General features: G+C 40.4%; 1 protein-coding gene across 1 annotated transcript in view; it reads right to left on the bottom strand.

The window, feature by feature from the left end:
• OPN5 (opsin 5) overlaps window positions 1-14,058 on the bottom strand; it is a 28,146-nt gene extending 14,088 nt beyond the window's left edge. The window contains exons 1-4 of the mRNA XM_045071221.1: window positions 13,929-14,058; window positions 9,904-10,023; window positions 6,084-6,254; window positions 2,178-2,512 (exon numbers count right to left, since the gene is read on the bottom strand). Coding sequence (XP_044927156.1) covers window positions 2,178-2,512; window positions 6,084-6,254; window positions 9,904-10,023; window positions 13,929-14,058 — 756 coding nt within the window. The remainder of the gene's footprint in view (window positions 1-2,177; window positions 2,513-6,083; window positions 6,255-9,903; window positions 10,024-13,928) is intronic.
• Between the last annotated feature and the right edge of the window lie 511 nt (window positions 14,059-14,569).

Here is a 14,569-nt window from a genome sequence, read left to right as displayed (position 1 = left end):
ACGTATAATATGCCATATAGACATTAATATAATACAATGTCATTTAGTATATGTCAGAAGAAGACGTGTATAAAATAAAATCATACATATAAATACCTATAACTTTTCATTTAACATCTCTTTTGTTAATCTGGACTGGGTGAGCCTTGCTACTTGACCTATACAGTCCAGCCTGTGTCAAGGAGACTGATAACCACAAAGCAAGTTAAATGGTGTGTGCCAAGTTTCACCTTGTATGCATAATGAGCTTTAGAATCACTCACTAAACAAATTACCCACTGTCCAGAATACACAAAGAACCAGCGGCTAAGGTATTTATAAAAGCTAGCTGTGGGTTGAGTTAGGCAATTCAACTAACGGGAGCACAGATGATGAATAACACGCTCAGAGAAACTGGAGAAGGCCTCATGGAAATAAGGATCTGAACTCATTGAGCAAGACCATCAAAATGTCTTGAGGCTAACACCATTGGAGGGCAGCAAGGGAAAGGAAGTCATATGACATCTCAGCAGCTTCCTGGTATGCCAAACTGTAGGATGACAAGGTAAATTCAAATCCACCTAGCAGTGTGACGGACATCACATCCTTTGCCTGGACACACTTCCATAAAGTATTGAGAAGGAATATTTTTATTATTTTTGCATTCACCCTGTTCCTAGAGCAGTATCTGGTTCTGAGTAAGGTTTGGTTTAAATGTAATCCAAATTTAACTTGGACTGATTTATTTGGATTAATATTTTTTTTTTAAGTCACAGATAAGAGCTAAAAGGAGAGCTAGAAATGAGCTTAATTCATGACCTTGGATTTTATGGAATGTTTTTTCTTGGGTCTTTGTCCAGGTAGAACTGCTCTATTATTAGATTATGAGCATAGATTTAGAATACTGAAGACTTCCTTGGAGCTTTCTTTTACTCAGCATAAGGTCAGCTGGAACCATGAAGACTCTGCAGCTCACCCTGTACAACCAAGAGATCCTTGTACCGTCTCGAAGCATCTGCACTGTGCAGAGAGGAATATTACTAGAACGAAGGCCCTGACTTACTAGAAGTGATCTCAGGTCTGAAGGGAACGGTTACTAGATAGGTCCTGAGACAAGGGGTCTTCAAAGTAGGAAGTAGCGTGAAGGTGCAATATCAATGGTATGATTGATTTAGATACCAGAAGGAATGGTTAGAACTTCGATCTACATTTATTTATTTATTTATTTTATCTTTAAAAGTAAAGTAGAAGTTAGGGCATGTGAATGTTAATATTAGGGAACAGTTGGATGGTATTAGCTGCATGTCATTTATGTTGAGGTATATCCTGGAAAAAAATTTTTTTTCAATGTAAGGGTAAGACAAGATGATGATGGAAAGACCACTGTCTTACACTTTCCCAGAATTTCTAGAAGTTACGAGAGAATGAAGGAACTACAGTTTATTTAACACCTTCCATGCACCAAATGATAGAATAACATATTTTATCTCATCGAATCTCCACCACAATCCAAGGAGACAGATGTTACTATTCTTGTTGCACAAGTGAGAAAATAGAGATTCAAAGAAGTTCCGTATCTAGGTCTGGATCACAAACTGGCAAGTGTTGGTGATGGAATGAGAACCCTAGTCTATTCTCAAATTGTGTGTTCCTTTCCTCACATAACAGTCTCTAAGGAGGTGTAAATTCTGAAACTAGCATTGACCAAGGGACTCAACCATGCAGAAACTTCTCTTGTATTAAGACAAGTTTCCCATAGGATAGTAGATGTGGTAAGCTCTTACTCTGTAACGTGAGCTGACAGAATGTTCCTAACCACATCCACCAAAGTCCATACAAAACAGTACAAATACTGGGAGGCATTTTATGATGCATAAAAGTTACTATTTTTATGACTTAAATAATTTTTGAGAACCAAGAATATCTTATTCAATAGAGAAAATAAGCTTCCAGTAGATCCACCATACATACAAATTCAGTAGATATTAAAAGTGTGTGTGTGTGTGTGTGTGTGTAAATGAGAGAGAGAAACAGTGAAAAGAAATATTACAAAGGTTTAGATAAATAATAGCAAAGCGCAGAAATACATATAGAATAGAGATTCTAAGTTCACCCAGTCCCCAATATTCCCTATCCTCTTTGCCCTATGAGGTTTTAATTGATTAGAAAACCCCTCGGTAAATTATTACTGTAATTACCTTGGTCAGTTTCATTTCCAGCACATGGCTGCTATGTATCCGACTGTCGAAATGAGCTACTTCTTTAGAGGAAGACTTAACCTTAGCAATGATCTTCACATAGGAGAACACAATCACAGCCGTTGGGAGTAAGAGGCAGAAGAAGAGGATGTTCAGGATGAAAATCTGGCCACCCACGGAGGCCTGGGCCAGCCACCAGTCCAGTGTGCACGAGGTTCCGAAGGGCTCAGGTGCGTAGTCCCCCAGACCTACCAAGGGCATGGTGGTCCAGAAGGAAGCATAGGCCCAGATGACTGCCAGGCAGATGTAGGCGTGCTTTCTTTTCAGCCAAACCCCTGGAGGTAGAAGAAAAGCATTACCGGGATGTAATCTGCCCTACACCCAAATACCTCCCCTCGATATGTCAAATTCCACATCCAAAGAGTTATTCCATTGGATTCTGGGAGAAGTGGTCAGACAACTGAATTCTGAGGGAGAGTGGAGTGAAGGGAGAAAAGTTCCAGAGCATGGGCCTTTTTCCAAGCGAATAAAATCAGAAGTGCTTTCACAGGGAAGGTTTCCATAGGCACGCAGGAGCCTTGGGAAGGGTAAGTGATAAAAGCTGAGGAAAGGGGACAGTAGAAAGAAGGATGCCAAAGACAATGAAGGAAGGATCTTAAGAAAGCATCCAGTATGACCTTTGAGATCCTATCCAATACAAGGCCAATTGGTAGAACAGAACGACCAAGCCCCCAAAAGCATGTATTATTGGTTCATCCAAGGTGGACTCCTTCAGGGAAGGTGAGAACTGGTGACACATTGCTTGCACCTTTCAATACCCTTCTCCCTAAAAGCTTTCTCATCTCATCTCATTCATCTTCCTAAACGCTTGTCAGTGGGGGTCAGTGGGCCACAACCATGACTGAGTGCTGAGATATTAAAGTGACTGATCCTGCTTCGTGGGAGCAGGTTTTGAATCTTCAAACATGACAAACACAACAGTCAAGCTCACACAGCCATACCAAGAGAGGTAGAGAATCTAGGTAGGTTGCATCATGTTCTGCAAAAGTAATACTGTGAAAATACTTTCAGGAAAAAAAAAAAATGAGCTCTAGGTTTTTCAGAACTAATTTCCATCAACCAAAAGAGAATTCCAAGAAGAACTGGTGTAGTCATATAAAAAAAGCTATAGAACACTAGTGATCACTTTCCAAAGTTTACCATAACCACCCAAGACAGGGAAGCCTGATCTAATGCTGCAGCCTGCTTGTGGAATTACCTCCATACTCCACTTATCATCTCAAAGAGAAAGGGCCAGAGAAGCAAATCCTTACTGCCTTGGTTTTAGAGTAGCAGACAAGAAATATCAGGACACAGTCAACAAAAGCGAAATGGACTCTTCAACACAGACACAAGGCGCGCTTCCGCTCAGAGCCATATGCAGTTTAGGAAGTCAGTAGGGTCTACTTCTTCTTGTTTCTAGTGTTTGACCTTCTTCATGTACCCTTTCTAGATGCCCACATTCTTAGCAGTAAAATGGAGGAAATAAGAATACATTGCTTACAGGTTTTGATAAGGGTTCAAAGAAATAATGCAAGGCCTGATTTGCAAACTACAAAGGACTACATTAACACAGATTTTTACTCCTATGTTTGTCTCAGCACTAACAAGAAATATAGATTGTATCTATGCTCTATGGTCTCTCTTTTTTTTTTTTTCCAAATACATGGCATTTTGTATCAGAAAATTCAAATTTCTCAAGCCCAACCAGAGAGAGGTAACAATCATGTAGCCACAATATTTATCAGCTCCTGATTATCCATTATAATGGATAAAACACTGGCACGGATAATCACATATATTTAGGGGAATGTGCATACGCATACGTATAAGCATTTATGGTTAGGGTTACTTGGCGAGGTGTTGTATACTTACATTCGAGTATGGTGAAATGCTGTCAAGTACAGGAGGGAGTAGATTAGTAGATTGGTTCTGTGTTGCTCCAGAAGTCAGAACTAGGACCAATGGGTGGAGGTTACTGGGAGGCAGTTTTGTCTCAATATAAGGAATAACATTGTAACAATGAGAGCAGACCAATCAGAGAATGGGCTGCCTTGTACAGTAGTAAGCTCCCCGTCACTGGTCACTGGAATTATTCAAGAAGAGGCCAAATGGCTGTCTGTCAGGGATGCCTTAAAACAATTTATCACATTAATGGGAGAAAGGTCTCCATGTTCCCAAGCGGTCTTCTAATTCCAACATTTTAAGACACTGTAGATGGTTGAATCATGAGTCAAATCAAATGGTGAAACCATTCTACTGAGGTTCAATCTTAAAAGAAGATGGAAATATATATACAGTTCCCATATAGAGTGATGCCCTACAATGATTCTGGGGGTGGACAGTACCACCTCTTTAATGGACACCAAGCCTAAATTCAAGGCAATATTTAAAAAGCAGTGACATCAAGGAATTCCTCAAATATCCCCAGGAAGCTGAAATTCTGCCTTCTCCTCTATAAAATCTACATTTATGATCTACTTGATGTGACCAAAAATAAGTTGGTAGTAAGTATAGGACTCTGAAGTCATCCAGGATATACATAACTGAATATTTTTTTATATTTTTGGAAATTCTGATTTCAGTTATTTCCATTGGAAGTGTTAAGCTGTTTAGAAAAAGAGATGGAAATTTATAAAGAAAAAACTGAGTGCTAGTTTGCGAAGATGATAGTCCATGACCTTACCCTCCCCTGCATGGTTTCCTTGGAGTCTGGGACTATAAACTTCTAAATATAAAGGAAAAGGGATGTCTGAATGTCTCCATCAGTTAAGCATCTGCCTTCAGCTCAGGTCATGGTCCTGGGGTCCTGGGGTCCTGGGATTGAGCCCACATCAGACTCCCTGCTCAGTGGAGGGTCTGCTTCTCCCTCTCTCACTCTCCCTCCCCCTGCTGGTACTCTCTTGCTCTCTCACTCAAATAAATAAATGGAATCTTGAAAAAAAAAAAAAAGCTTTAAAATAAAAAGGAAAATTCCACCACATTGAGAGTATGAAGTTGACTTGATGCTTCCCACCTCAGGCTCCAGGCCATCCTCCATCTCCACGGTCACAACTGTTCTGATTGACAGATTAACAAACAGAGCAGCGTTTTCCAGAGGGAGCAGATACTATTCCCTGGGCGCACCTGGTTCTCAGTATGAAAGAGAGGGACCCAAAGTCTTCTCTTTGGGATTCAGTAAGTTCCCAAAAGCCCAAGAAACAAATGTAATCAAAGTTTATTTTTAACATGTTGTTACTATAAAACAAAACAAAACAAAAAAACCCTTGAGCCTGAAAACTTTTTTATAGCTTGGCTCTCCCCTTATCAACGCTTCTAGTTACTCATCTTCCTACCTACAAAACCACAATAAGTGTGTTGACTGATATTTCTGCATGTGTCCTTTCTTGTCAGCACCTGCACGGCTCTCTAGCTTGGAGCTGGAATCTTTGGAATTCCTCATCTCTGAAATCACAGGGAGCCTGAGGCCTAACGGAGGATCAGAAACATTTTTCTTATAATTTCACTTACCATGTAGGGGACAAGCTAAAATATCTTGGGCCTGACATCCTTTCAGTGCATCTTATTTCTTGGTTTGCATGGCAAAACATGGGAGAGGCTTACACAGATTATACAAGGAAATGATGCTTGCCAAAATCATTGTAGCCAAACACCAGACATTCCTATAAAAGTAGTATTAAAAGAAACCTACATCGACACAGGTTCAGATTTTTTAAACTTAAGCTAGAACAAAATAGGCTCTAAGTAGAAATACTCTTGGTCTCTTAGGTTATTAGCAATCTTTGTTCATTACCTATCGGTACAATATTTACAGTCTGACAATCCACTAGTTTTGACTATCGGGGAATGAGAAACCTTCATACTTACCATACGATAAATAGCAGATTTTCAGATACCGATCCAGGCTGACAGCAGTCATGGTGATGAGACTTCCACAGCCAAAGAAAAATCCAGCCCATCCGTACCAACGGCAGCCAATCCAGCCAAACACCCAGCGGTGACAGAAGCAAGAGATGATCGTGAACGGTTTGCCTACAACTAGAGCACCAAGCAATTTGTCAAGGGAAATTCCCTCTAGTTAAAATTACCCACCTGCCTCAACTCACTGTTGAGTCATATTCTATTCAGACAAGAGATAGCTATTTTAGTTAATGTTAGGTTTAATCTGATTGCAACCAGACCCAGATTTCTGGGATTTAAACTATTCCTCAAAACAATAAAACAAGCCAAAGTCAGACAGGGAGACAAACCCTAAGAGACTATTCATCATAAGAAATAAACTGAGGGTTCCTGGAGGGGAAGGGAGATTGGAGATGGGGGATGGGATAATGCGGTGATGGGCATTAAGGAGGGCACGTGATGTGATGAGCCCTGGGTGTTCTATAAGACTGACGAATCCCTGGCCTCTACCTCTGAAACCAATAATACATTAGATGTTAATTAATTGAATTTAAATTTAAAAATACTGAATTGGAAATAAATAAATGAATAATGAATAATAAAAAAAAAACTATGCCTCAGCTTCTGTTAGTGTTTTTGTGTTTTGTACTTTCTAAAAAAAAACATTCTTCTACTCTAATTCAAGCCCTGCACTCTTCATATTCAGCTATTATATTTAATCTTCACCCTCCTGGAAGGGAACATGCTGAGGAAGCTCTTCATGAGCTCTGTGTGATTGATCTATCTATCTATCTATCTTTCTATCTATCATAAGGCTCCTTAAATTTATTTCCTTAGGAAAACCAAGGAACTCATACTCAGAGGTGCCAGCCCTGCCCCATCCCTCCCAGGTGTGTCTCTTCTTCAACAAACAGAGGTACAAGTTATAAGTTCCTATTAGTGCAGTCAGGTAACCTGTATTTCTCAAGTGCCTTCTGTAAGCCAGACACACATCTCCCCTAGTTTGTTTTGTTGTCTAGATAGCGCGTTTCACACTCCATCTTTCTGGACTGTGCACCCCCCTATTAGGGCTCCCTAATCCCAGTGGCCTAGCCCGATTGTCAGTGAGGAAACTGAGTATAAAAGGACTATTTCTTATTCAGCAAATAATTATTCAGTGCCTCTTATGTAACAACCACAGAGCAAGGTGATAGAGGACAAAGTGGAGGTCAAGACTGACAAATGTAATTTATAGTAGAGGGTAGATAAGAGAAATATATAATTGATAATATAAAATATGATACTATGGCATGATAGTCATTAGTCCTGAGAGGAAAAATGAATTGGAAGGAGATAGACAGTAATTGTTGTTTTATATAAGGGGATCAGGGAAGACCTCTCTGAGAATGTGACATTTAGGGAGATGTCTAAATCACCGGTAGAGATCGCAAACAAATGTCTAGAGGGGAAATATTCTAGGCAGAGGAGACACAAACTCAAAGCTTGAGCTAAGTGTCAGCTGTGTGGGTGCTAAAAGCAGCAAGAGACAAGTGAAAGTGACTGGGATGGAGTGAAATTAGTGTCTGTTGTGCCTGGGACTATTTTAAGCTTCCTTCTGGAATGGAACCTTTGGTAAACCTTTGGAATGTCATTTAGAATGCCTCTCCCTTCTTCACTTAATAGGATGGTTCTGAACCCGGCTGCACACCAAAATCACTGGAAGAGTTGTTTTGTTCTTTGTTTTTATTTTACTTTAAATATCAATTTCCAGGACTCTAACCTCCAGAAAGTCTGATATAATTTATCTGAAACGAGCTCAGGCATCAATATATTGCAATATACTTTTTCTTTTCTTTTTTTTTTTAAGCTCCCCAGGTGATTCTAATACACAATTGCAAGCCACTGGTATATAAACAACAAATATTAGTAATATAGATGAAATACACCTGGTCTCTACCATGTACTTCAAGGTGCTTAAAATGGAATATAGTTGACCAAGAAAAAAAAACAAAATAGATGAAAATGTTTAAGGTTTATTGTACTGGAAAATGTATTAGAGATACTCATAGTTGAGAAATGATCTGGGTTCATCAGCAAAAGCTATCACATGGCAGAAAATGCCTTCTTACTGAATTACTCTGAAGACATAGGCAGAGTAAGGAGGTGGTTTGTGCAATTCTAGAGCAGGTTTGCTTGGTGGAAAGCATTTTCAGTGTATCAGACCAACTAAAGACATCTTTATTCAAGCATAGACTAATTCAGCCTTAAACATGAATCTAGTAGTATTCGCTGGTGAAGGATGTGGATGGAAATGGCAGGTTTCAGTCGAGCACTTTACGTTCAGTACCAGGGAGAGAGCCGATCGGGGTTCGCCGGGAGAGGGGGAACCCGGAAAGCAATCATTCATGTTGCGACACCGCCATCGTGTGGCCCTTTCTAAAATGGCAGTCATTGTGCCGCCTTGCAAATTGCCTGCGGTTCCTTTCAGCTGTTTTCATCCCAGGAGGCCTGACACAATATGCTTCTCTTAATGTCAGTGTGCATTTCCGATAAGAGCTCTTGATATTTAAACCTGTCCATACTGAGTAAAGCCCCCCAAGCAACGAAGACCACGCAGACCCTCAAGGGCAACACATCTGATGGTGAGAAACAGTGATTCGATAGGTAGAGGCTTCTTTATTGAGCCTTGTTTTTGGAGACTGGCATTGGCAGAAAAATCCACTTATAAAGGGAGAAACAAATGTCAAGAAACATTTTAAAAGAGACGTTTTAGATGGGAAACTGCTAAAAAGTTTCCAGTGGAAAGAGGAATTGCTGTGCACTGTTTACACTCAGTTTCCCCAATTCTAGTAACTTAAGACCATACTCCAAACAACAGGATTTGGGATTCAAAGGCAAGTTTGAGTGTATTTAGACAACCTTGGGACTTTATAGATGAAAGCAAAGGGAGGCTACTTATCCAAAATCATTTATATTTATAAAAATGAATTACAAGTAAAGAGAAATTTTATTCCAATTCCCCCTTGGCAGGATTATCAGAGAAGCCAAAGAAGCAAGAAATAAGCCAGTGGTTTCCAATTTTGCCTGCACATTAACTTACCTGATAATACCAACTTTAAATATCCTGAGGCCCACATAATAGTCTCAACCAATTCAATTAAAAATTTCTGGGTATAAAACCCAGCCATGAAGTTTTTTGCTTTTCTGTTGCTGTTTTGTTTTGTGTTTAAGTTCCCCAAGTGGCTTTTTTGTGCATCCAATTCCAAGAAAGACTGACCTGGAGGCTTCCTATGCTTGCAATTAGTCCTGAAGCCACACTTCAATGAACCAGCAGGTCATTGAAAGATGGGAAATTGAAAGACGGAAAAATCCCATCTTCCTAAACTCACCTCTCAGACTGTCTCTGCCCATCATTTAAGCTTCAAGACCTAGCCCCTTGGTGTTTATTTTAACGGAGTCCCCTGTGTGTGGCGGGGGTGTAAAGGAGCCCAACACTGTGATCTGTAAGTTTCTGTCTTCTCAATCATTTAGCCGGTACACTTTGAGGCTCAGCATTAAAAGGTATCATTCATCATTCCAAATTGTCCCCTTGGTATCTAACACGCTCAGCACACAGAAAAGACTCAACGAATGGTAAATGGATGAGCTCTTTAACCCGATGACACTCCATTGACTTACCACAACCTCGGTAAAGATGACTGGTGAAGGAAGGAGTGACAGGAGGCGGGGGAGGGGTGATCTCTGAGCCAGTGGGGACTTGAGAACGGAGCACAGCTCAAACCCCCCAAAGAAGAAATGGCTGCATTACCTGAAATGCCCAGATCACAGATTGCTAAATTGATAGTCATTATTTCCGCAGGTCTCAGCTTCTTCTTTCGTCTAGAAGACATATAAAGGACATACCCGTTTCCAAATGTGGACAGAATCCCTACAAGGAAAAATATAAATTCCCTTCGTCAGCACTAGGATTTGGAGTTCACTCAGATATGAAACACTTCTCAATTTCAAAAATGGACACCATAGATTTAGAGGGTAGTGAGAGGACTCTAAATAAAAAATCTAAATTAAGAAGATGAAGTAAAAAGCATGAGTTGCGAGTGACAGGTGAGGGATGGGTTGCCTCCAAAGGGATAGGAGTCAGGGATTATAAGACTGAACTTACCCAGAAAAAGGAACTGCTAACTTCCCAGTGAAGCTCAGGAGGGGTGGGAATCCCCATGGTCAGTTCTTGTACTGGCCCCCAGGATGGAGTATTTCCTCCGCCATTTTTACCGAATATCGGCTCTATAGAACTCCCTCCCTCTAAGAAGCAGGGTTAACCCCTTGGCTCTTGGTACACGCTGAAGCTGAAGTGACCCCAACCAGACAAGGTGCTTTCACTATCACTGTGGACTGCTGAGGGAGCACCAGCATTCAGGAGAGGTAGAGGCCAGACTGGGCTGGCATAACCTCCTGAGAGGAAAGGGTCATCTCCTGGAGACACATCTCAGGACATTTTGCCTCCTGAGGACACATGGACGCTGGGTGTCTGCAGCTACTACTGGACTAGGTATTAAGGGGAAGTAGGTGACAGTGGATAATATGGGCTCTCCCCTCCCACCAAAGGGAGAGCAAGTGACCCTCAACCCACCAACCTACCAATAGTGGTATAAATGTGTTCCCACTTTTTTATATCCTTTTATTAATGACTGATTGGCTTTGGCATTACAATGATACTGTTCAAAAGTTCTTACAAACCCAGTTTAAATCCAAAAAGACCCAATCCCTACTGACTTTAAGAAAAGAATACACCTACTTCCATAGCTTAACATGTAGAGTAGATTTCTTCAGGAATTCTTGCTTCATAGTGTAGCTGTGTATAAATGAGAATCTGGTACAGCTGCCTTTAGTAGTAAGGAATAAGGAGAGTATTAACAGGAGAAACCCAGATTTTTCTATTTTAATTTCTACTTCTCCACCACAATTCATTTTGGGGGCAAGGAAAGAAATGTGTGTTTCGCCTGACGGTATGAAACCACCAGGAATGAACTGCATTGTGCTTTTAGGAAATTATGAATCCCTGGGGTCAGTGCTGCCTAGTGGTCTGTTAAAACCTCTTTCGATTTCTTAAGACAGAAGAGGAAAAATAGAAGAGATTACGGAGTTCTAGAGCAAACCAACTAACATGAAACCTATGTCTCAGTAAAGGAAAACAGCTAGCAAGGCACACTGGGAAATTCATGTGAAAACATGGCTTAAGGAATTTGAAACAAATGCCTTCTACTTTGTATTCAAGAAGTTTGAGAACAATAAGCATACATATGTAATTGATACACAAAGCTCCTTTAAATACCCTGTGTCTTCCTACTTCTCTTTTGAGAATATTGATTTTCTTACTCTTCCTTTCTTAAATTATCTTTATTATGTTTCATAAGGCTTTACCCAGTGCCCAAAGCATTATCAAAAAATAGTCAACTCTCTGTGAGCTGCCGGCAGATGATTCCCAGAGACAGTTGTAGGGGATTATCAAGAGAATGCAAACATTCTTGAAGATAGTTAAAGGAAAGCAAGATTAAGAAGCTAAAGGCTAAAGGCAGGGGTGGGGGTGGGAAGGACATTTTTTGATTATCAAAATCCTGAATCTTTCTAGGAATACAAAACGAGGGAACCTCACTTATAAACTGTTAATCAACCAAGTATCTACAGTAAAAGAGTTGAAGGGTGGGTATGGGTCTCTAATGTACTTCTCCTCTATTCCAAACTCAGATGTATCTTTTCATCCTCCAGTTTTCCCAAAGACTTTCAGTATTTAACAAAACTCGCCAAGAATATCATTCCACTCTTTTCGCTTAAAAAGATATCTGGGCATATCCCCATACCTATCCTAGAAGGGGTAAAACCCAAACATAGCACCAAGTCCAAGACTGGGTCTAGATGAATCCAAATCCCTCCAAAGGACCTGGCCTCATCCTGAATGACCCTTCTGGAACATGGCTCCGCCCCATCTCCCTGAGTCACCTGATGTTACCTTTGTTTGAGGACTCTTTGGGGACCTATTTTTCTAGCTTCACCTCAGCCATGCCCATTTGAATCTGACTCTGGATTTTCCATCCATCCCCACATGCAACAAGGGAGCAGTTTTCCTGATCCCGCTCCTCCCAGCCTCGTTGTCTCTCCTCCTGAGATTTCCCATGCCTGGGCGGGGAATGGAGGTGATCCCTCTCCCTCTTCTGTTTATCTGGAGTGCTCCTTTTTAACTCAATTCTTGCAACTGATCGAGACAAATTCAGTTTATAAGATGTCAATTTTTCCGCCTTTTCTGATCATTGGAAGTACTTCTGTTCATTGAAAATGCAATGTGGGTTTTACTACCAGAGAGTCCCTGTGCAGAAAGAGACTTTGCCCATTTTGTTCACTGCTGTATTCCCAGAAACTTACAGTGGCAAAGAATGAGCACTCCATATACACTTGGGTTGGAAAGGACGCGAGAGTCCATTTATAAGAAATAGAATTTAAATCAGTGTCATAATTGCTAATCATAAAGCCAAGGACCCAGGGAATCCCCTTGCAGTGAAATTTCTGATTCAATCTCATCAATTCCTTTTGCCTCAAGCACTGACCATAGAGGTATCTCCAGACTTTTCTAATGATATTTGCTAATTTCAGGAGGTTAAATGAAATTCTTAGCCCGTAATAAAGAGATGAAAAGAGAAGGAGGGAGGAAGAGAGAAAAGGAGAAAGACAGGGAGAGAGGGAGAGAGAGAACTTGACCCAAATCTGAAAAGATTAAAGGCAGACACACCTAAAGAAATAACCCACCTGTGTACTGGTTACCCAAATTTAAAACAACAGCTTTAAATTTAAGAAGTTTTATGCTCAAACTCTAATCGCCTAGACTAATGTTGTCGAATAGAAATACAACGTAAACCAGAAATGTGAGCCATACATACTTCAAACTTTTTCCAGTAGCCACATTAAGCAAAGTAAACATAACACTAAATTCATTTTAGTAATATATCTAGCCTTATACAGGCAAAACGTTACAGGTTTGATGTGTAGTCAGCTTGTTTTACTTAGTCGTGAACTATCTCACAATATTTTTGCTAGGGCTAAGTCTTCAGTGTCTCACGTATACTCACACTATAGCACTTCTTTTGGACAAGTCACCGTTCAAGTGCTCTGCAGCCACACGTGGCCATGGCATTGGAGAGCATAGTCTGGAAGCAGGTGCACCATGTTTTGGATGATGCACAAATTTTTGACCCTGGGCTGACTCCCATTTCATTACCAGTATGTTTTTTCAACTCTCACCAAACTCACTTAGTAATGCCAACATAGAGCAACTCTCCTTTAGGTGCAGTAAATTTCTTGTGTCCGTTGTGACCACAGCCTGGGGACAGTTTCCTCAGTTGTGACAGGAGGAGGCTGAACTAGGAGATTTCTAAGGTCTGTTCTGAGCCTATCATCTTGTGATTATATTAAAAGCATTTTTTTTTTATGTAAAAGCACTCTATTTAAATAAGATATCCTTATCATTAGTTTTGTGATTCAGAAGACAAACCTACTCTTAACACAATATAGTCCCAGGATAAATGATTTTGCTGTAAAACTTCTTTGATTTTCGAGGGAATAGCCATCACTAATAATAAAGATCACCAAGTCATTTTTTTTTTTTTTTTTTTCTATAAAGCAGTCACTGAACCCTGCAATGTGGCCCCATCATCTACCTTCCTCCCACTCTCCACCCCCAGTCAAAACATCTATGTAAGGATGTGAATCCTTGTGCAAAATCAACATATTAGCCTCTGAATTTTCTAGCTGCAGCATTTGCACAGAAAAATTAAGGAAGCTTACCAATTATTGTTAAGTAAAAGCCAGCCACTAGATCCGCTTCCCAGGAAAGTTTGGAAGCAAAGGGGTCCCCTTCTCGGAGGTAGTGTGGCAGGTGCTCATCCTGGGGCAGGGCAGTGTGGTTTAGTGCCATGCTGTGCTCAAGCGACCAGGAGTCTGGAAAGCAAATCAGTAGAGATGGCAACAGACCCGAATGAGCCAACTTGAACCAGCTCATAACCATGCCCCCCGCTTTTACAGTGAAAATGCAAGTTTCCAGGGCCATGCTTGGAAATTCCCTAATTTAAAAATGGTGGGTATCTTCATACTTTTCTTCAACGACCCAAATATTCAGTATTCAAATATTAGTATTCAACTATTCAGTGTGCAGATTGAGTATCCACGCCTACATTAAGTAATTTCTTTATCATGCTACTTACTCCGTTGTGTCACTTCACCCCTCCCTTGGGTGAATAAGACATTGAAGGCCACACCCCAACCATTTTACTGTTGCTTAGCAAGTTTTACAAAGGGTTGAGCTAAGAGAAGATATTTATAGGGAATATACATTGTATCTGTGTGTCTATCTAGATCTCTGTATCTATACAGCTGTATCTATATGTAAAGGGGAAGAGAGGGAAAACATTCCACCAATACTTAAAATA

Source organism: Mustela putorius, unplaced genomic scaffold (assembly GCF_011764305.1).
Source record: "Mustela putorius furo isolate JIRA1106 unplaced genomic scaffold, ASM1176430v1.1 tig00003983_pilon_pilon_pilon, whole genome shotgun sequence".
NCBI lineage: Eukaryota > Metazoa > Chordata > Mammalia > Carnivora > Mustelidae > Mustela > Mustela putorius.
The sequence above is the reverse complement of the archived record's forward strand: the minus strand, read 5'-3'. Positions and strand labels throughout refer to the sequence as shown.